This window comes from Mesoplodon mirus, assembly GCF_964341445.2.
Source record: "Mesoplodon mirus genome assembly, contig: HAP1_SCAFFOLD_748, whole genome shotgun sequence".
Classification (NCBI taxonomy): Eukaryota; Metazoa; Chordata; class Mammalia; order Artiodactyla; family Ziphiidae; genus Mesoplodon; species Mesoplodon mirus.
In genome coordinates, this window is record NW_028295285.1 from 7,117 (window position 1) to 30,388 (window position 23,272).

At 50.4% G+C, this 23,272-nt stretch overlaps 1 protein-coding gene across 1 annotated transcript in view; it reads left to right on the forward strand.

Moving 5' to 3' along the window:
* The first annotated feature begins 210 nt into the window (after positions 1-210).
* Positions 211-23,272, forward strand: part of LOC309797569 (BCL-6 corepressor-like) — a 29,884-nt gene continuing 6,822 nt past the window's right edge. The window contains 12 exon segments of the mRNA XM_082646069.1: positions 211-303; positions 4,294-4,498; positions 5,525-5,653; positions 7,193-7,582; positions 8,758-8,944; positions 14,582-14,827; positions 15,281-15,337; positions 15,340-15,507; positions 16,089-16,270; positions 16,519-16,752; positions 21,634-21,800; positions 22,953-23,098. Coding sequence (XP_082502195.1) covers positions 5,651-5,653; positions 7,193-7,582; positions 8,758-8,944; positions 14,582-14,827; positions 15,281-15,337; positions 15,340-15,507; positions 16,089-16,270; positions 16,519-16,752; positions 21,634-21,800; positions 22,953-23,098 — 1,780 coding nt within the window. The 5' untranslated portion in view covers positions 211-303; positions 4,294-4,498; positions 5,525-5,650.

The following is a 23,272-nucleotide window of genomic DNA, read 5'->3' on the forward strand; positions in this document are numbered from 1 at the left end:
TGCTGTCCTGCACGCATTTTCTCCTCCAGCACTTTCTGCAGTGTCTCCTTGGCCTTCTGCTCATAGCTGTTTTTCTGGTCTTCCATCTGTAAAAGCAACTTATTCATTCCCCAAGAAGTGTATTTCTGTAAATTTGAGGCAATTCAACAAATACACATTGACCTACTGTGTGCTAAAGCCTGAGCAGAGATACAGAAATGAAACGAAATTGGTCCTTGCCCACAGGGCAGAGATGTCAGTAATCTGGTGGACCTTCTTCCAGGCTGGAGGCAGGCAGGGAGAGTCCCTCAGGTGATGTGAGAGGTGAGTGGGGATAAAAAACTGCCCTGGGCATGCTGGGCATTCTCCCCTAGGCCTTCCACAGGCATTTGAAATCCGACATTTCCAAAGGGAAATCATCTTTCTAAACCTGCTCCTATCTCAGTGGTCAGCATCACCCCCCACCCAGTCTCCCAAACCCTAAACCAGGGAATCATCCTTGATTTCTCTCTCACCTTCTTCAAGGAATCAGTTCCTCATCAAGCTTTCTCACGCTTTTTCAGCGTCTTTAACGGCTCGTTCATTACCTGTATCCTCTATCCCTACCGCCACCTCCTTAGTTCAGACCCTGGTGACACTATTATATGGATTATATAGAGACTATGTGTTATCTTCATGCCTTGCCTCCCTTCAAACCCTTTTCAGTCCTGCAGCTAGAGGGTTCTTTCTAAAACTTACATCTGATCCCATCACAACCTGCTTAAATCTCTCAGTGGTTCTCAGTATTCTAAGAATCAGGTCCAAACTCCTTGGCATGGTTCCTACTTACAAGCCCAGACTTTGATCTCATGCTGCCTCCACGCAAGCTGAACTGCTTGTAGGTCCCCTAAGCACTGTGCTTTTCAGCCTCTGCCTTTGCCCATAAAGCTTCTTCTGCTTAGAGTATCGTGACCCACGCTTCTCACCTGGTTAACTTCTACCCATGTTCAAGATTCAGCCCTAGAATCATAAATTCTGATAAACTTGGCCAACCATACCTACCCCCCGACTCTTTATGGATTAGGCAGTTTTACTGGTGTTCACATAGTATCTGTATTTCTGATCTATTGAATCATCTGTCTCCTTTAAGGGATTGTAAACTCCTTTGAGGCAGGGAGCATTTTTATTTTTGTATTTTTTGTGTTTTATTTATTTATTTATTTATTTATTTTTTTTTTATTAGCTTCTGCTTTATAACAAAGTGAATCAGTTATACATATACGTCTGTTCCCACATCCCTTCCCTCATGCATCTCCCTCCCTCCCACCCTCCCCATCCCACCCCTCCAGGCGGTCACAAAGCACCGAGCTGATCTCCCTGTGCTCTGCGGCTGCTTCCCACTATCTATCTACCTTACATTTGGTAGTGTATATATGTCCATGCCTCTCTTTCGCTTTGTCACAGCTTACCCTTCCCCCTCCCCATATCCTCAAGTCCATTCTCAAGTAGGTCTGTGTCTTTATTCCCGTTTTACCCCTAGGTTCTTCATGACATTTTTTTTTAAAATTCCATATATATGTGTTAGCATACGGTATTTGTCTTTCTCTTTCTGACTTACTTCACACCGTATGACAGACTCTAAGTCTCTCCACCTCATTACAAATAGCTCAGTTTCGTTTCTTTTTATGGCTGAGTAATATTCTATTGTATATATGTGCCACATCTTCTTTATCCATTCATCCGATGATGGACACTTAGGTTCTTTCCATCTCCGGGCTATTGTGAATAGAGCTGCAATGAACATTTTGGTACATGTCTCTTTTTGAATTATGGTTTTCTCAGGGTATATGCCTAGTAGTGGGATTGCTGGGTCATATGGTAGTTCTATTTGTAGTTTTTTAAGGAACCTCCATACTGTTCTCCATAGTGGCTGTACCAATTCACATTCCCACCAGCAGTGCAAGAGTGTTCCCTTTTCTCCACACCCTCTCCAGCATTTATTGTTTCTAGATTTCTTGATGATGGCCATTCTGATTGGTGTGAGATGATATCTCATTGTAGTTTTGATTTGCATTTCTCTAATGATTAATGATGCTGAGCATTCTTTCATGTGTTTGTTGGCAGTCTGTATATCTTCTTTGGAGAAATGCCTATTTAAGTCTTCTGCCCATTTTTGGATTGGGTTGTTTGTTTTTTTGCTATTGAGCTGCATGAGCTGTTTATAAATTTTGGAGATTAATCCTTTGTCAGTTGCTTCATTTGCAAATATTTTCTCCCATTCTGAGGGTTGCCTTTTGGTCTTGTTTATGGTTTCCTTTGCTGTGCAAAAGCTTTGAAGTTTCATTAGGTCCCATTTGTTTATCTTTGTTTTTATTTCCATTTCTCTAGGAGGTGGGTCCAAAAGGATCTTGCTGTGATTTATGTCATAGAGTGTTCTGCCTCTGTTTTCCTCTAAGAGTTTGATAGTTTCTGGCCTTACATTTAGGTCTTTAATCCATTTTGAGCTTCTTTTTGTGTATGGTGTTAGGGAATGATCTAATCTCATACTTCTACATGTCCCTATCCAGTTTTCCCAGCACCACTTATTGAAGAGGCTGTCCTTTCTCCACTGTACATTCCTGCCTCCTTTATCAAAGATAAGTTGACCATATGTGCGTGGGTTTATCTCTGGGCTTTCTATCCTGTTCCATTGATCTATCTTTCTGTTTTTGTGCCAGTACCACACTGTCTTGATTACTGTAGCTTTGTAGTATAGTCTGAAGAGGGAGCATTTTTTAAAAAATAAAATTATTTTTGTAGGCTTGGGGATCTGAACAATATTCAGTAAAGTCAAGTTTTAAAAATTAATACATTTGTATTTTTAGAATTTCTCCTGGCTTCAAGGTCAAAAAGAAAAAGACACAAAAGCAGCTTTGCAAATTCACTGGGGGTCTTGCCTTTCCAGTGCTTTTCATTTTTATGCCCTGTGATTTTTGGGAAAGCAGGAGCCTTTTACTGTCGATTCTGGGTTACCCAACTGGGTAAGAGATAGTCTAGATAATGCAAATTTAGAGTTCAATATCAAATCATTTCCATTTAGCTTTGGAGTCATCTGAAAATTTGGATTTAAATGTTGAGTGGGTCTTATGTTCTTGGAATTGTCATTAGAAACCAGATACAGGAGTTACTGGTTGAGATCATACATGGTTATGTCCAGGTTATTGGACTTAACCATGCTGGTCACTGACCAGCTTTATCCCCCATTGAAAACGAGTAGACTGGCATTCTGGATTATATGTCAGTCTCTTATGAGGTTGGTTGGCATTACTGAAAAAATAAAAGTTGTGGATCCGCAAACCCATAGACTATATAGGCTATGTTCCCCTGCAGAATTCTAACTACATGGCCACCTTATCTTCCTAACATCAAGTGGGAGCAGTCTGGCCGGTCCATCTTGTTCTCTTGATCTTGAGTCCTCTGCCAAAGACCTCCCCCTTTTCTGCACCAGCACATACGTCACAGCCCTGAAGAAAGTGTAGACATCTGAGATACGTTAACAGTGGGGGAGGGCTGATATCCCGTGAACAGACACATAAATGCCTGTTAGACCTGGAAATTGAAAACCAGAGAGGCGGGGCCCCACTGGTTTTGGCCCAGGCCACCAGCCCCTGGTGTTCCCAGCAAAATGTTCCCAATGTGGGAGTTTGGGGAAGCAGGGAAAGGCAGGTGGTGTGAGTTTATTAGGACTTGAGGCCCTCAGCCTCGCACTGAGGCCAGCTGAACCCCCAGAGCGTGCTTCCTGCCCTCCTGTGGGCTGCTACTCCTAAAGGTACTTGGTTTCAACAGTTATTTGTGCATCAGATTAAAGACTGAAGGGAGAGGGAACTGCAAGCCTAAATTCTTCATATCATACGCCACCTCCCTTTCTCTTCTTATTATATAAGCAATTCATGTGAAAAACAAATAAGGCAAACAAAACAAAACAAAATTACCTGAAATCTTGCTATCCAAAAGTTACCATTAGTATTTTGGTGTATACTTGTTCCAGATTTTTCTTTATTTTCAACCCTTCATTAAGGCCATTGTAGTGTTGACAGATGATGCTGGCACAAGCACTTGAGATGAGGCTCCTCTTTTTAAAATACTGTATTTGCATTTGGTTTAATTTCTCTCGGGCCCTGCCTTGCCTGGTCCCCAGCGTGGTGTTTTCTGCTGCAGTCTCTGTAAATTGGAGTTGGGGTGATGGGGCGGTCAGGCAGGGCTGTGTGTATCTGTGTCTGTACGAGGGAGGGCGGGCACACTTTCCAGTGTTTCTGGGCAACAAGCAGGCACTCACTGCAGTTTCCTATGCCTCAGGCCTGGGCTGTGGAGACAGGGGAAGTACCAGGAAGGGGTGGACGACCCCGACCCAGCTAAATGGAAGGCCCAGCTCCGCTGTGCGTCAACAAGAGCAGGGAATTCAACCTGATGTACGACGGCACCAAGGAGGTGCCCATGAACCCAGTGAAGATATATCAAGTGTGTGACATCCCCCAGCCCCAGGGCTCTATCATTAACCCAGGTGAGGCCCCAGCTGCTGGGGAGAAGGTGGACAGTGTGCCAGGTTCTGGGCTGGACCCTTAAAGCGATAGTCGACTTGAAAGTCGCCTCGCTTACAAAGTTGAAGACTGGTAAATAAAGCAAGAAATGCTGTCCCTAGAAAGAACCCAGAGAACAAAAGATATAAACTCAGCACAGTCTTCCTGCCCACCCAGTGGAACAGTAAAGCATTAGAAAGAAGAGGGGGTATTGAGTTCTATAAAAAATAACTTCTCTTGGGACTCAACACTGAGAAGAGAGGCCAGGTAGTTTAGAAGAAGGAGGGCTTAAAACTTAGAAGGTCTGAGTTATAAACCTCGGTCTTTCCATTTCACTACTTGTGGGACATTGAAACAAGTCATTCAACGTTTTGAGCCTCAGCTTTTTCCACTATAAAATCTGGGTTCTCATCTTTCCTGCGTATTTCAAAGGCTGTTCTAAGAATCAATTGCCATGACATCATGAAGGCTATTAAGTTCTCTTTATAAATGATGGGTAAGTGATCATTTAATTTGTATGGTATTTTTCCTAGGAGAATACCACCTGATCCCTATATTTACTCAATGTTTAGCCAGTTCCGACTAAGAGCCAGATAATTTAGACTTGACCTCCAGTGAATCTAGTGAGGCTCTGCCATGAGGGAAGGGTCTGTCTTCACAGTAAGCTTATAAAGGAGAGAAGCTGTGCTCCTTGGGTCCTTAGAAGGGATGCGAATGTGTAGAAAGGGGTTTAGAGTAGGAATTAAAAGATTCCTAGGAGAAGGGAGCAGGGTCTGCAGCTCCTGGATAGGGGAGGGGATGAGAGCTTGCACTGGGGCTCCGTAGGAGGAGCTGGGAGTGGGGTGAACACCCTTGGTTCCCACTCTTTGGCACTGAGGGTGCACACTGAACCCAAGGAACCTCTGCTGGCAGTGCCTAGCTTGAACAGTGGGTCAGCTGCAGGGATGACAGTGCAACGTGAGCGCCTCACTTTTGACCTTTGTGTGTGCGTGTGTGTGTTTCTCGGGTAGGATCCACTGGATCTGCTCCTTGGGATGAGAAAGATAATGATGTGGATGAAGAAGATGAGGAAGATGAGCTGGACCAGTCACAGCACCACGTTCCCATCCAGGACACCTTCCCCTTCCTGAACATCAATGGTGAGTGGGGTGGGGGGTGGGACCGAGGCATGGAGAGGATGTAAGGGGCTTTGATTTTGCAAGCGTTGACACCATATCCACCATTGCACTGGGAGCAGCGACCAGGCCCTGGGGCCAGGCTGCCAGTCTGTTAGCAAGTCGGAGTCATAGGCAAAGGAACTCCGTAGGCATAGTTATCCCAGTGGGGTGGCTTCTAGGCAGAGAGAGCATCTTCTGAATCTTATGTGATAATTCAGAGAAATTAAAAAATGAAATTCATTCTCAATCCCGCATACAAATACACAAGCTGTTACAAATTTTGCTGATTTCCTTCAGGCCAAGTGCAGGGATCCTTTTCGTGAATTGTAGGCAAACTCTTCTGCTGTTTCCCTCGGTACAAATTTTCTGTCACTGCCTTAACAGCCTCTGCTAAGGCTGTATCGTGGGAAACTTGTGGCTCTACAGCTGTTAATACTAGGCTCTGATAAAATTTCTCTATGAGAGACTTTTATCTTTTTTAAATTAATTAATTAATTAATTAATTTTTTGTGGTACGCGGGCCTCTCACTGTTGTGGCCTCTCCCATTGCGGAGCACAGGCTCCGGACACGCAGGCTCGGCGGCCGTGGCTCACGGGCCCAGCCGCTCCGCGGCATGTGGGATCTTCCCAGACCGGGGCACGAACCCGTGTCCCCTGCATCGGCAGGTGGACTCTCAACCACTGCGCCACCAGGGAAGCCCTATCTTCTTTTTAAATTGACTCTATGAATTCGGCTTCCCAGGAAAGATGCGTTTAGAGGTTGGAGGGTCCCTGTGAGACAGAGCAGGTGCTGCACCTCCCATTGCACGTTCTGAGGACGCTCAACCACAAGGTGAACTACTCTTCCACAGCATCTTCCCTTGAACTTTTCACTGACGTGCTCCTAGTCATATGACTTGCATTCAATTGAGTAGCTTTTCACTACTTTTCTAAGTTCCATCTGGCTGCTAGGGTCAAATGAGATACTTTTTGCCACCTAGAAAATTTAGTATATCCAGAGGATTCCTGTAGGATTTTGGAGTCCCCTTCCCTAGGTGATGCCCCTTCTTTTGAGAATGAGGAAATGACTCTTATCTGTCTACTTGCCCTCCTTCACTTACCCTGTCATTTATAACCTTGCAAGCAAGTGATGAGTCAAGACAACGATCATAGAGCTCTCTCAGGTTAATACTGCCACAGCTACATTCCCACTTGGTGCAATTTTAAGATTTGGACATTTGGAAATGTGAGATCCTTTCCCAAATCTTTGGCTCACTCATTCTGTTATTCTCACCCCTTAAAAGGATGCAACCCATTTCCAGGATCATGATTTACCTTTTTTTTTTTTTTTTCATGTTTTTTTAAAGCTAATATTGTGTGTCCTTACATTATGGGCCACCTTGGATCCTTTATGGAAACATGTGAACATATATTAAAAATAAAAAGTAAAATGTGGCCCTACAGCCACACCGGGATTTCATTGCCCTGAGAGAGGAGTTGGGGCGCATCAGTGACTTCCACGAAGCCTATACTTTCCAACAGGCTCCGGGCCAGCCAGTTTCTGGCTTAAGCAAGGAGAATGTTCCAGCGGTAACCAACAAGGAGAACCTGGCGACGCCGGTCTCGACTCCATTCCTGGAGCCGACCCTGGGGAGCGACGGCTCTGCGGTCACTTTCGGGAAAACCCAAGAGGATCCCAAACCATTTTGCGTGGGCAGTGCCCCACCGAGTGTGGACGTCACCCCCACCTACACCAAAGACGGAGCTGACGAGGCAGGATCAACCGATGGCAAAGTTCTGAACCCGAAGCCATCTAAGCTGGCAAAGAGAATCGCAAACTCCGCTGGTTACGTGGGTGACCGGTTCAAGCGTGTCGCTACCGGACTGTACGCAGACTCCAGTCAGCTCGGCCGGGACCAGCGGGCATTGCAGGTGAGCCCCCCCCCACCCGAATTTCAGGAGCCTGAGCAGTTGTCAGGTTTTTTTAATGTGTGAAGAGGAGGGGGCCGGGGGTATGATAGGGCAGGACACCGGGCTGATTTGGTTAATGAAGCTTAGGATAATTTAAATGTTTGAAATGTGTCCAGTAAGGGGACGTAAGTGGATACTTGAAGTTATTCTGTAGATTTTAAGCAAACTCCACTCAAATGCTGATAACGGAAGTTTTAATTATTGCGAAGGATGTCTAAAAGACTGCATGACATTTACCTATCAATCGCTTTGATTTCTCTGCCGTTACTGTACGTTAACAAATATACCTAAAAGCGCTGCTTAGAATGCCTTACGTGATACTTGGTGGAGGTGTGTAGCGGCCGCATGTCTGTGAGATTCGTGCAATTTTTTTTCCACCAAAAAGCAAACAAACAAACAAAACAAAAAAACAAACCTTGCTTAAAGGGATAGAGTATGTATTTAACTTGCTAGTGAATGATAGATGTTGTATAGGAATTTCCTTAAGATATTTTACTTTTAATTAAAAGACAAAGCCAAATTGTTTTGCAATGTTAAGAAAAAAATTGGTTTATGCTTATAAAAATGGATGAAGTTATCTAAATGATCCATTGAGTGCCCATTTTAATGACATAGATGGAAGGATTACAAGAGGACAGTATTTTATGTCTACCCGCTGCTTACTGTGAGGTCAGTTCTTCAAATTTTTATTACTAGAATCTTCCATAAACCTTTTGAGTTAAATTTCATTTCCAAATATACAAAGGGAAGTTTGTGGGCCATGGTCGTCTTTATTCATTGTGCATTTGTTTTCTTTTCTCTTGTGTTTTTGTTTTGCTTTCTTTGCGTTGTGTTTTTGTTTTGTTTTATTTACCTTCGAAAGAGAATGTCTGTATGCCACAGTGTATGTATGGCTATACATACACACCACATATATCTCTACATACATATGGCTTTACGAAGAAAGAGTGTGTGACTAGTTACACATAGACACTCTTACATTTTTATCGTTCAATTTTAAAATATCTCAGTTGTATCATAAATTGTGGTTGGTTTTGGGCAAACTTTTCTTTGAAGATACTTTCCTTTAAGGTAAGGGCAGTGAAATAGCTTTGGTGGTAAGGTGTATCTTTTTTCCATCTCCGTTCTCTTTCTAGTGTGCAGTGATGCACTTCTCAGAGTTGGAGATGAAAGAGCGAGAAGGTGGCCACCCCACGACCAAAGACTCCGAGGTGCGCAAATTCAGCCCCGCTGACTGGGAAAGGCTGAAAGGAAGTCAGGACAAAAAGCCAAAGTCGGTCGCCCCGGAGGAGGCCATTGCCGACCAGAACGACAGTGAGAGATGTAAGTGAACCCAGGCGGCTCGTTTGTGGTACCACGTCGGTGGGAACGGGGCGGTTCCTCCCCCAGTGCCGAGGGAGGTGAGAGGAAACAATACATTTCCGACGGCCCAGCGTCTGGGTGCTGGCTGTTCGGAGAACGGGCTGCTCTGGCCACCCTTCCCAGCTGTGGATTGCAAGGCTGGTTGTCCTTTTGAGCGTTGCGGCATCCAGGAGTGAAGCACCTATGAAATGTTCCCTGGCACGCATCTCCTTTTTCCGGAGCAATGCTAGTCCTGTAGTTAGTAATAGTCTGATACAGTAGAGCAGAGGAATGGCGGTGCAAGACCTCCAGCGTAGCAGGTATGTGTTCTGTTTTGTAGCAGGTACGGATACGGGTTTTTGGTAGCAGTGGAATGACACTTGCAGCCAGAGCCAGACCCTCCAGGGTGACAGTCTCCTGTGGGAGGGAGTGGAGAGTACTCGGATTCTCCCTCCAAAGGCAGAGGTTTCGTTCAAATGAGATGAGGGCTGATGAAGGCACCAGAAAGATGAGCATAATTATTTTCTGTGGCAGGCTTGTTTGCAGTCATTAGGAGTTGACAGCACGCTCCAAGGGCGTGGGATCAACGAGGGCGTTCTTCCTACCAGACGGGGTGTATTCTGTTTTGGAGGCCAAATTGGAGAGAAAGCTAGTGTTTGCCTCGAGTCACACTCTGCGGTCCCATCAGCTGCTCCCCCACTGGGGTTGACTTCGGGCTTTGCCCTCGAGACTTCCTGGGCTAATGAGATGTGTTGGCAGCAAGTGGAGGTCTTTCTGCCGCTTTCTTCAGTGTGCGTGCTTGTGGCCTGTGGCCTGCAGCCTGCTCCGGACCCCAGAAACCTCACCGGTGATGGTGAGTGAGGGCACCTAGGTGAACGTCGAGGACAGGGTGGGCGTGAAATCCTCCTGAGATGGGACAGTTGGGGGTGGTGGACACGTTTGGGAGGCCCAGGCCCTTGGACCCAGTCGTAGGGTCGGCGTTCGCCCGCACGCTTAGGTCGTGGGTGCCTGATGCAGTTCGGGAAAATTGTGGTCAGCCACAGCGTGTGCTTCTCTCTGCTGCTTGGAGCACTGCCCTCCCCCAGCTCATCTTTAGGGTCAGACAAAGGCCTGTGGCCAGGGTTCTGGGTAAGCCACACCGGGACCGGTTTGTCCTACGTGGCTCCCGTAGAAGGGGATTTCTGGGGCTAGTCAGTGGCGGCCTTACCCGAGGGATGGGGCTCTTGATGTGCCTGGAGTAGACGATTCCGACCTCCTCCCCCTCGGGATTGGAATGAAAAACGGAGGGTCCAGGCCACCCTGGAGTGAAGCAGCAAGAAGGCCTCCCTCCTTGCCTGTGCTCACAGCTGACACGCAGCCCTTACCCTCCTGCGTGGCCTCATAACTCAGCTCTTGGGGAAGTTTCTCAGAGAGATGTGATAAAAGTGGGCAAGGCCAAGTTCACGGGGATGCACTTTTCTGAGGAGGGGATCTGCCTGTTCCGGGTGGACGGTGAGGGAGGCTGGAGGAAGGGAACGGGCAGTTAACTGGCCTCGAGTCTTCTCGCCCTTTTCTCCAGCAACGTGGCCAAACCCAGGGTGGCCGCTGCCCTTCACGTCTCAGTGGCCTCACCCGCCCTTCTTCCCAGAGACGTTTGCGTGCGTCCTTCCCAGTCTTTCCTGCTGAGCGTGGAGACGAGAACTCGGTGTGGCTGATGGGGAGCAGGGCCTGAGCCCCAGATGATTCCGAAAGCCACCTCCCCCCACCGCCTGCTTCCAATCTCAGACCGACCGACGGGTCTCTTCCTGGAGCACCCGGGACATGGCCCAGTGAGCCATGAATCGCCACCATGGGAGGGCAGGAGAAGGGTTGGGGAAGGTGAGGGGCTCCGTTTGAAAGGTTGGGGCAATGGAGGTGGGTTCCCCACCCACCCTCTGTCTTGTAGAGACGTGGGGTTTGTAAATAGCTGGTCAGGAAAGGTCACCTGAAGGGGCCACTGTTCTTACTGCGGCCTCCACGTCCAAGGCCCAGCAGGTGTTCATTCCATTCAGCTAGATATGAATGGGCCTTCTTGTTCTTGGGCCATCATGTCTTGAGCTGATATGGGCTCAGGTCCTTCTCATGGGTGTCGGTGTGGCCGAGAGCCGAGCTGTGAGCACATGGGAGCTGGGGCGGGGATTTGGGGCGGGCAGGGGTCCCAGAGAGGGTCCAGGACGCCTTCAAGATGCCTTCCCCCTTCTGAGGCAGCCCCTACCCATGGAGGGACCTGGAGCTTCCAAGGTGGTGGGTGCTGTTTGCGTGGCCCTGGTTGTCCTGGTGCGGGTGCATCTTGTTGCTATGGGCTTGTTTAAAGAAAGGAATTAACTTGAAAACACAGTGGCCGAGATACTCATTTATTCTTTATGATCACATGGGTGGCTGAGTGAAATTTTTATTTTGGAAGTTCACCAAATGAGTTGGGAGGTTCCTCAGACTTGGAAGTTCATCACTAGGAACCCTCAGTGGCATTTGAAGATGGGGCGGGGCAAGGAGGCATTGGTCCCTTCCTTCTCAAACTTGGAGTAACCATCTCCCTTGCCAACCACTTGGCTGGGACAGGCCTAGGACCTGCTCAGTGGCAGTGCCTGGCCAGGAGCTGGAGGAAGCCTCAGTCGAGGGGCTTCATGAAACTTCTTTGCTCAGGGAACTTCTCTTCCAGCTGAGCACCTGCACGTTTGTAAACTACTTTGGAACAGAGATCCCCTGCACTCCTTCTGTAGCGGGTGTAACTTTTAACAAGGTTAGCCCTGACTGGAGGTGCTATAGTTAAGCTACAGAGAAGGGGATTTTAATCCTGGGGAGCCTTCCAGCGACTCAGAACCCTCTCACCTTGTTTAGGCCTCACTGGGCATGGCTCAACAGTGGTGAGGGTGCTTTGCTGCCACAGTGACTTGTAAATGTTGCTGTGCTGATGCTTCTGTGAGGTGATGCTATGGTACGACCATAATGCATTTGGGATATAGGTGCTGTGAGTCATAGGACCATGCTGCAGGGACCACGTTCACATCTTGCTTAGACTGGGTGACCAAGGGCACATGGCTTCCCACTTTTAGAAGGGCCAAAAGTAGCAATGATGGCAAAGCCTGATGGTTAGGATCCCCGTGTATCTATTTATCTCCCCATCTCCTTTGCCCTCAAGGGTCATCCTCCTGTGGGTCGTGGTTAGAACAGTCTTTGAGAAGCTCCAAGTGACACGGAGCCTCTACCCCATAGCTGGTGGCCATGGGCATCTTGGGCAGTCGGGGTGGGTGTCCTTCAGGGTTATTACTGACCTGGGTAAGGTCACACTAGCGTAAGGTCTTGGGGGGCCTTAGCTGAGGGGAATTGAGATCTTTGCCCTAAAAGGCTCCGGGGTTGGGGGAAGGGTGGATGGACCTAGTTTGGAAAAAGAAACTTTCAAATTGGACATGGGGGTTCTTAAGGTAGCCCTTCCATTCCTCCATGGATGCCCTCCCACGGAGCTTTTAGGGAAGGCTGATTGGACCAGATTGGACCCGAGAAGTCCAATGGTGTAACCAGCAGGGCTCACCTCTTAAAATTTCCTACATTTCAGGCCTGAGATTCAGGCTGGTCTGAAAGTCTTGGCATCTTTTGGTTAAAGGGATTTTTCCAGCCTTTCTCTGTGCTGAGCCCGGCCCGTGATTATGAAGCCCACTCTGGAGGGAGGCTAGCAGTAACATTCCCACTTTACAAGTGAAGGGGGCCGAGTTGTAAAGCGGCGCCATTCCTGCCCGAGTGTTTAAGAGGGTCACAGAGCAGCCGGAGTGAGAGCTGCAGCACGCCGTCTTCACCGGGCCTGCGGTAGCCTGGGCTGCATCACCCGTAAGCACAGGCCAGGAGTTTGGGGTTTCTCCTGCTGCCATGACAGGAGACCCTCGCGGTTGGGGTGATTCCACCATTCCGGCAAGAGTAGATGGGGATCTCTCCCACCTTGGGATACCCTTGGAGAAAAGCTAAGTGTGTTCCACCATTGAGAACACAGGTCAGGCTAGCCCAGGCCAGGGTGAGGTTCATCCCCACAACTGGCTGCCATTAAATGCTGGGAATGCCCCCAAGAGAGGCTGATCAGGGGACCAGCCAGCTGGGCAGAAGTGGGAGTGATACTTGAAGTGGTCTAGGGAGAGGAGGAGGAATATGCGAGCAGCATGTGAGGGGTGTGTCCATGATTTCATCTAGAAAAACGGGCTGTGGGAGCTTAGCTCAGGTGTTAACGAAATACCAAACTCATACACCCACCCCCACCCCCGGCCGGTGATGGACACAGGGTCATCTTCGGGGAACTCTTTTTTTTTTTTTTTTTTTTTTTTTCTTTTTGCGGTATGCGGGCCTCTCACTGTTGTGGCCTCTCCCGTTGCGGAGCACAGGCTCCGGACGCGCAGGCCCAGCGGCCATGGCTCACGGGCCCAGCCGCTCCGCGGCATATGGGATCCTCCCAGACCGGGGCACGAACCCGTATCCCCTGCATCGGCAGGCGGACTCTCAACCACTGCGCCACCAGGGAGGCCCCGGGGAACTCTTTAACAGCACAGTCATCATTATGGAATTATTTGTGTGTTAGAAACAATGTGACTAGCAAAGCAGTTGAACTGTTTCTTTGGCTAGAGCAAAAGTGAGGAGTGATGTTAGGCTGGGGTGATTGGAGGAAAAGCCCCAAGTGGATGCTAGATTGAGCAGGGGGGCAGGAGGAACACAGGCGGAGCTGGGGTGTGAGCAGTTCAGCCCTGCCCGCCGCCCCCCCACCCCCCCACCCCTCCAACCCCCATGAAGGGGGTTGGAGTCTTGTCTTTGAAATGTCCTTAGATGCTTGTTGCCTGGGAAGGAAGGCGTGGAGACGTGCCAGGTGGGTGACTGGTGTCACTGAGGGCCTTCTTCCTAGACAGGAAGTAGGAGCAGCCCCTCGATGGCAGTGAAATGCTTTTCCCCCCACGGGTGTGGAAAGAGGACAGACGGACTTGTAGCAATCTGGTTGAGTTCTTTGAAATTGCCCTTGACCCTTGTGTGTGCACCAGGAAGCCTTTCCTTTCCCTTTGCCAGGCTCCTCTTGCCTTGGTCTCCCCAGCTTCCCAGCCTCCCACCATTCTTTCCCTACCCTTTTTCTTCACCCTCGCCCCTGCTGACCCAAGTGAACATGGGTGCTATGTCTGTGTAGATGGCAGTTGGGGGCTATTTGGTCTCTTGATGACATCAGCCTTTTTTGTTGACTAGCAGCTGTTTCCATAGTCATTTGTAGCTCTGCCCTGATTGGTTGGCTCTTACTGTGAGGTCACTCACCCCCCTTTAAAAGTAAGCCACCTTGGAGAGTTAAGCAGTTAGGGAGTGATCTCACATGCCTATAGAGGGATGGTGTAGATGCCTCACCTTGACCCTTGAAGGATGGATTGTGAGTGGGCTACGCACCTCATTTTCTGCTTTCTTTGCTGGTTGTGTTCAGCTGTCCTTCCTTTGGGACGTCTTTCTGAGGGTTTTGTGCTTCCGGCGTGTGAGGCCCCTGGTCTCCAAAGGGGGGTGGTCTGTTGGTAGCAGATTGCCTTGGGCATGGGGGTCCTGCCTGCTCCTGGTGACCTTTGTTCCCTCCTTTCCGGGTTGTCTCCCCTCCCCTAGGGGAGTGTTATGATGGAAGCAAAGCTGACCGCTTTGAAGCCCCAGAAGACAGTGATCTTCCTGAGGACATGGACACGGAGCCCCCCAGAGAGTCCCCCGCCGACCAGGCGGCCCCGGACGCGTCACGCAGCCCCACCCTCCGGCTGAACAGAAAGCGCAAGGTGTCTGGCGATAGGAACCACACTGAGACCACTGTGCTCCCGAAGGACTGTCTGCTGAAAGCCAAGCGGAGACGGGTCTCCAAAGGTGAGCTCGGTTTGGCTTCGGGCCCGCAGGGCACCCTACGGAAGTCCTGGAGCGGAGCAGTGGAAAGTTCCAGTCCCACCCTGGATCCCTGGGGGGAGCCACTCACACCTCCCCACCCCCCACCCCCATCCCACCCCCCACCCCCCCAAAGCCAGGTGGCGGGGCTGGAGCCCAAAGGTGGCCAAAGGCAAATAGGCCCCCTCCCGAGACTTGGTGACAAGTTCCAGCCAACACAGTGACCACACCCGTCCCTTCCCCCACCCCTGTTAGTGATGTGTAAGACAGTTTGTTCCCCACCCCCACCCCTGCCCCGGGGGGCTTCTTCATTAATTTGTAGTTATTTCTCCATTAGCTGACTGGCCTGAGAGGGAAATGACAAACAGTTCCTCTAACCGCTTAGAAGAGCCACATTATAGTGAGCTGACCAACCTGAGGTGTGCATTGAATTAACAGGGCTCCATCCCAGAAAGCAGCGCCGCTTGCTGCACCTTAGAGAACGGGGGGAGCAGAGAGCAAACCTGGCCGGCAGGGCAGGAAGGAAGTGACCCAGGCGGTTCACCCTACGGTCACCCCCCAGGGCAATAGCATCTCCAAAGAGAAACCTGGCAGGAAAAGGGCAGAGGCCAAAAGCAACAGCAGCTGGTTGGAGGAGTCCCTTAAATGCAGTGACAATGAACAAGGTACACACGGGGCGGGGGGCGCTCCTGGAGGGTGGATCACTCGCCCTCTGTGGGAAACGGCCCTGGAGGGGACCTGAGCGCCATCCAAGTTGACAAGAGTAGCGTGTGGCGAGCGGGGAGTTTTCTTCATGAGGTCCTTTCAGCCTGCACACTTCCTTATGGAATGGACAGTGAGGCGGGAGCTCGACTTCCTGGGCTGCTCCTCATCACCCAGCCCGCGGCTGGGCAGGAAGGGAAGTCTTGGGTGACCCCGGGCGCTTGTCAGTGCCCTCATTCCAGCCTCAGGCTGTCCCCAGTCGCCCTGTCCCGAGCACCCAGGCCCCCCACGGGTGGGGACGGGAGCGCACGAAGGGCTGGCTTCTGCCCTCTCTTGCGGCCCTTTGAAGCGACTTGCCATTTGGCGTTTCGCGGGTTAGCCTATTTGCCGGTTGAATGTGGGATGATTAAAATATTAGTGCTTTGAAAACATAATCGGTGTATCTTTAAAAACTGAAGCTGCTCCAACGATCAGTGCTAACAATGGGCTTTTCTTTCCTCACCGGCTACAACTGTGTAACGCCCGCTGCTTCTCCCCCTGACAGATGTGCTGTGCACGGACGGAGAAATGGATCGGCAGCCTTCGCCCCTGCCGCAGAAATACACTGACAACAGCGAGAAACCATACGCGAAGCGACCGTGCAAAACCAAGCATTTGATCCCTCAGGAGCCCAGGCGGGGCTTGCCGCTGCCAGGGGACTCCTACGTGGACAATGCGGATGGCAAGGTACCTCTTGCCCCTGGCTCTCCCCCGCCCCCCGGGCCTGTGCAGGCACATCCCGCCTGCCTACTTCTCTGCTTCTGGGGACAAAGCTTTCCTTTTCCTGAACCCCTCCCCCAAAAATGTCACTGCCCCTTCCTAGGGGACCTGTCTCCTGGGTGGCGGTGAAGTTTCCAGCGAGTAAAAATGCAGCCCCTTCCTCGCGCCCCGCCTCCCTCAGACAGAGAGGAGGAAAAGTGCTTTCCTCCACTCAGGAGCGGCCTGAGCCCAGTTCCGACTATGATCTTCCGCCGGCCAAGCAGGACCAGAAGCCCTTGGACCGTTTGCAGCAATTGTTACCAGCTTCCCAGGCCTCGCAGCTGACATGCTCAAGCTCCCCTCCAGAGACCACCCAGTCCCGCCCGATGCCACCGGAAGCGCGGAGACTTATTGTCAATAAGAACGCAGGCGAGACCCTCCTACAGCAGGCCTCCCGGCTTGGCTACGAGGTGAGCATCCTTGTGGGTGCCCCGGATCAGGATCCGCCGGCTGCTGCTCCTTGGGTGGGGGACACACTGGCTGGGGATGGGGGGCGGGTCTCAGAGCCCAGCCCCCTCCACGTGGCGGGCTGGGCTGGGTGTTCCAGCAGGGTGTTTGCGTTGGCCCCGCTCACACTGCGGGCTCTTTGGTGGCTTGTTCAGTCGTGGTGTGAAAAGAAAGGCAGGCCTCTCTGATGTTCCGTTCCCGTTCAGGCAGGTAGGCTGCTTTGGCCAGTCCGGCTCACTTATCTCTGATACAAAATCTGACCTAACCCAGGGCTTGGCGACCAGGGGAATTTTAATGAGCCCTTTTGGATTCTGAATAGCAAGAAGGAGAGTAGTTATTAGCTCTACTAACTTGTGCTGTTTGGGGCAGAGTGATGCCCCTGTGGGGTAGCGGGTGGGAAGTGTCTGTGCAGAGTAGGGGTGGGAGTGGGGCAGACCTGAGCAGTCTCTTTCTGAGAGGGCACGGGAGCCGAGGGCTGATGGGCGGGGAGCAGGGGTTGAGCCTTGCACAAAACTCCCTGTCCACACTGCTGTATCCCAACCCAGCACGGCTGATGACAGTGACAGCCTCTATTGCTAGAGCAACATAGAAAGAGAGCTGATACCTGCCTAAGCCCGTGTGATCTGTAGTAACTCCTTTCACCCTGTTAACATCTTCACTTGGGAGTAACGAGTACTAGCCCACTCTCGGATGAGGAAACTGAGCCTCAGAGGGGTTAGCTGATCCCCGTACAGGTAGCAATCCAGCAGTGCTCCACAGCCCACCACGCTCCTCAGCAAGACTGGCTCACACTGGAATTGCCCTTTTTACAGTTCAAAACCTCTGTGAGACAGATGCCTCTCCATGCCCTGTGCAGTTCCCCCACCATACTCGTCAGTAGCAATTGTGATGTGATAGCCCACAGGGCAAAGGCATTTTTCTGTGCTGGCATCAGCCCTCTGGGAGTTGAATGGTGACAGTAAAACGCGGTTCAGCAGGCTGAGCGTGGAGGTGTGGCTGAGCACTGGGGTGGCAGGACCCAGGCTGGCCCGGAGCCCTGGCGCCCACACCCTCAGCCAGCTCTGTGCCCCTGTCCCCCGTCTCCCGTCGTGTCCCCCCACCCCGGTCCATAGTGCCGTGAGCCCTTGGAAGTGTGCCTGCCTTGGCCCTAAGGCCTGACTGTGGGTGGGAAGTTGGAAGCACTAGGGCTATGCTTAGTTTGGGGGTGTTTTGTTGTTGTTGTGGGTTGAATGTGCTGTTGTTTATATCTACACGTCTCTTGGAGACCTCTCCATTAGCTAGAGAGCACTTTGTGGTAGTTAGCGCAGTTACTTGCAGGTGAAGTCCAAGGAGCACCCAGTTGGTTTCCCAAGAGCTGAGAGCGGGCGCCTAGGAGGACAGAGCAGATGTTGCACATAGTGTTGAGCTAGACCCCCCGTGGTTGAGAAAATAGTCTCCTTGCTTCCAGCAAACGCTGGAGGTGGGGGGGAGACCCCTAACCCCAACTTTTGGGTTAGGGTTGAGAAAGTAGACTCCCGCTTCCAGCAAATGCTGGAGATGGGGGTGGCGGGGTGCTGCTGCACCCGCCGTGGAGGGCGGGGCTCCGAGCCCCACCTGTGAACTTGGCATCATTTCCAGCAGCCTCCCTTTGGGACCAGAGACGTCAAAAGACCCTCGTTGGTCCTCTAAGACAGTTTCCATTTTGGTTTGGTGGCTCTGAGGCCTGGACCAAGGGGCACTTGATCCATACTTTTTTAGGCTACCTGGCCTTTGATTGCACAGGAAGCTTTGGGAATGTTTACGGTGGGATTTGTTTTTTTCTTCAAATGTAAATTTCAATATGTAGATTCCACAGATCACCAGTGTTGATGCTGAACATTGTGACAAGTAGATGAACGCTTTCAACTTTGAATCCAACTTTCTGGGATTTCTCTGGGCAGAATTTTAAATGTTGGGATGATGGCCCAGTTGGGAGATGCGGCAGCTTCAACCTTTTAAAATTGAAGGACAGTTTGCTTAAGCAGATAAGGGTGTGGTTTGGGAGGGTTTTCCTGAAGTTTTGTCTTTAGCATTCTTGATTATTTTCTTCTGCTTAGCCAAAGATACCATGTGCAGTATAAAGGCTGTCTGAGCTTTATGTCATGATAATCTGGTTCTGGAAGTTTAGAAACACACTCTGGCTTCAGATCCGCGTTAAATAGATCACTTGTGTGGCCAAAGACCTCAAACCTTTCCCTCCTGGGAAAAAGGCTTCTATTTCTTAGGCTAAAACGCCAGTGTGCAACCACATGCTTGTGCCTTTAGCGGTGATGGTTAGATTTTCTATGAATTGAATAAGTCATGTTTTTTAAAAAGTTAATGAGGCATCTAATTAACTAACAACGTCGGGCTTATGGCCTTTATGGTTACATTTTGCGGGTAATGGCATTCGGCTTATAGCCGCTGAACAGAGAGCTGTCCGACAAAAGCAGTTTGACTTTGCTCGGGAATGGCTGGGCTGCCCTTCAGACACTCCCGTTTATTTCTAGCGGAGAAAATAAACCAAGGAATGTGTTGCGTCTACAGACTCGCCCCGCCTCTTCACCTTTCAGTTAGAGAAAGTGTCGGTGGCGATGGTTGCCATCCATTTTAGAGGCCATCACCCTCCTAGCTAGGAGAGTGTAGTTAGCCCACTTGACCCCCAACAGAGAAGGCCTGTGGGATGCTCGTCACAGCTGGATTGCATCCCTCTAACTGGGGCCCTCTTGGGCCTTTTGAACCTTCCCAGCTGACCAGGTACCAAAGACCTGAGTTATAGGTCTAGTACTTCATGTTAATTGAACTTGGGGTTTAATATCTCTGGGCCTCAGTTTCCAAGTGTTGAATGAGGATAGTACTACCTTCCTTTCCTGCTATCTCCTGGGTTCCTGTGGGTGACAGAAGACGTCCTCATCTGGGGGAATGGGAACCACTGTGTAAACAGTGGGATCAATGTGGTTGAGTTAGGACAGCCCGTGGCAAAAAGTCTGACCTGGCCGTGGGGCTACTGCTGCCTTTGCTACCATCTTCCAGGAGAAGAGAGTTGACTTACCCACCAGCTTGGACGGCCTTTCATTTCTAGGTACCCTTGAATCTGCCCTAGTAGTGATGAAGGTTTCCAGGCGAAGGCCATGATTGTCACAGCAAATAAACCCTGGGTTGAGTAAATTGATGTGTGCACGGCAGTTGGTGGCGTTCAGACATGATCCCAGAGCCACGTGACAGGGCCTCTCCCTGGCTGGGGCACACAACTCATTAGCTTGCAGCCGTCCACTCAAGTCTGGCTAGTGAGGGCCTGCTAAAAGAGCAGCAGCTTCATGCGGTATCCTGGATACCAGGGCTCGGGGCAGGTGGCCTGGGAGCCCAGAGGATTGTGGGCTTTCTGGCAGGTTGGGATGTAAACGGAGAAACGCATTCGTGGGCGTGCCTTTTGTCTTCCTCCTCTTGTTTTGGAAGGGAGCTGCTGCAGTGACCCGAAGTAACAGGGCACTGATGGCCAGGTTTACCAGCATGCCCCATTGGGTTCACGTGGTAAGCAAATGGAACATTCTAGTTCTCTCCCAAGTGAGTGGTCACCTTTGATTGGCGTGTCCTCCAAAGGGCATAAAAGGTTTTACAGAACCCATCTCGCACTTATGGGCGGCTAGAATGACCCCCGTTTTAGGTTTAACAGATGAGTTACCTGAGAGATGTCACAAGGAGGCCTGTTCTGACCCCATCCCATCCCCCCTTACCAGCAGACCATGTGTTGGGCCACATGCATGTTCTGCCTACTCCCAGCTCTCAGAACCTGACAGCTCTCTGCTGGGCACAACTTACCCAGTATAAACAGTATAACGTGTTTTCTGGTGGCAAATGCTTTCGATGTGTCTGAAAACTTTCTTAAGGTAATAAAACATTGAATAAATTCCTGCTCTGCTTACTGGGAGTGGTTCATATTAATATTTTAACAAGCCAAAGAAAGAAGGTTAATAACAGTGATTCTAATGCACAGTGTTGACACAGAACATCTCTGGGGGGGGTGGGCGGTGAACGTTTTATTTGATTCTTGAAATGTGGAGGTTGCAGCGTGGTGTATCAGGTTCCTGTCATTAACTTGAGTAAATATGAGAATATTAAGACTGATTCTGCCCCGAGAGGGTGGAGTGAGGCAAAATAGAGGGTGGGGTTATTGGAGGCATTTTGGGTCATTCCTCGAGGATGGAGGGAGAGAGCTTCTCTTTAACTCTACTTAACGTACAGACAAGAGCATCTGAGGCCCAGGTTCTGATTTGGGGTCTTAACAAGGGGCGCGAGGATGTAGCTGACCTGCGTGTCCCTGCTTCTCTAAGCTGGGGAATGTTCTCTGGCTGATTTAAGCTCTCTTTAAGTGTTGGTCATCCATACTTTGATCTAAACTTGTGTTATCGTCCACTGCCACTGACCGAACAGACCCATCAAGTGAGAATGGTCTGTGCTTGGCAATGTGTCATCTAAGATGTTAGCAGCCGTGACACCTCTGTACTGGTCACGTCGGCCCCTGGGCTGAGGGCTCTCATCGTTATCCGAATGCATCCTCTCAGCAGCCCTGTGGAAGCTTGGAGAAGTTCAAGGGTAACTTGTCCATGGCCAGGCCACTGGTGCAGCAGAGCCTTAGACAACACTGTCTGCATCTCCAAGCCCTTCTCACACACTCTCGCCCCCCAGCAGGATGCCTGCCGCCTGCCTGCGCCATGGTGGGCTTTTGGCCCCAAGGATGTATGCCTTTGAAAGTGGGCACCGCCAAGCTATGGGGAGGTCACCCTTACAAGGTTCACTGTATGGTGGTCTGATGGTATCTCCTCTCTTCTCCTCTCCTCTCCCCGTAGGAAGTGGTCTTGTACTGCCTGGAGAACAAGATTTGTGATGTGAACCACTGCGACAACGCGGGTTACTGTGCCCTGCACGAGGCTTGTGCAAGAGGTTGGCTCAACATCGTACGACACCTCCTTGAATATGGCGCCGATGTCAGCTGCAGTGCCCAGGATGGAACCGGGTCAGTGGCGGTCTTGCGCTCTTGGCCTGGCCCTGCTGTGGCATAGGCAGTGGTTCTCAGGGTGTGCGGGGAACCCCAGAAGGAAAGATGGAGAGTGAGTGCCATGTAAGCACACTGATGGCGGAGTCCTCTAGAATGGAACCGGACAGATCTTTCTGGCAAATTTACATAGAACTTTAAAAGTCTGTGACGCTCTTATGGACAGAAGTCCCTGAAAATGTTGAGCCTGCATGAATAATCAGGGGTGTTCTCTTTTAAGACCCTGGACTCTTCACCAGCGTCTGTTGAATCTCAATCTTGAACATATATGTGACTTGAAAGTTGCAGGAGTACAGACAGGTCCAGTGGCAACTGGCTTGATAGGACCTGCCGTGTCCACCCACATCCCCGGGCCTGGCCCCCACTCTGTCCTTGACCTCGGTTTATTGGCCAGAGGCCCAGGTCTGAGTCAGCCCAAGCATCTTCCCGGTTGTACCTGGGATGCCACCACGAGGCAGGGCACTGGGGCTTTCCTGACAGTCATAAAATGAGCAAAACCGTAAGGTATTTGGTGGTTCGTGGTTTCCAAATAGCATCCTTTCTGGATGGGACTGCGGACAGTGTTCCTGACCCCAGCGGACACGGGCAGGAGGACTCTGTATCCTCCTGAGAACTCGCCCTGCCTGTCGACTGCTTCTGGGCGAGAGGGTTGATCACTCATCTCCAAGTTGGTTTCAGGAGAGGTTCCACTTTGCCCCTAGTTTCTTTTACAAACTGCACTTTTTGGGTTTTGTTTGTAATGGTGTAACAATGGCTTCTCGTATCTGCTTCCTTGATGCTGGGGTTCTTCCCCCCAGCCCGCCGTATGTTACCTTCTTACAGTCTGTCACTATTTAAGTTCATTGGAAACGTTTTCATCGTTGTCTGAGTTCCTCCTTGGGCCATGCATTAAGAGAGATTTGCATTGAAGAATTAGGCCTGAGATGGTCCCTTCACCTGTCCCGTAAAGGGTTATGTGTTGAAATAACAGAGTAATTTGTCGCAGCGACCGTAAACTCACCTCCTCAGTGAAATAGCGCGCCTACGAGCCTTGGCCGCACACGCTCGATTTTGCCCCGTGTCCTTAGAAGCAAGCGTCTCGTGCACAGGTGTAATCCCCCGCACCTCTCCTAGGCCTCTCCACGATGCTGTCAAGAATGATCATCTCGAAATTGTCCGCTTGCTCCTCTCCTACGGTGCTGATCCTACCCTGGCTACGTACTCAGGTAGAACCATCAAGAAAGTGAGCCACAGCGAACTTCTGGAGAAGTTCTTAACAGGTACGGCAGAGGTCAAGACACGGTCTTGTTCAAGCATCTAGACGGTGACTTCACAGCCTTTCACCTGGGTTCCCCCTACCCCCACCCCCCGTTTACTGTAAGTGACCCTTTACTGGGAAAAGCGGCCCAATGTTAGTCTGTCAAAGAAGAGATACATACTTTGAGTTTTGCAAG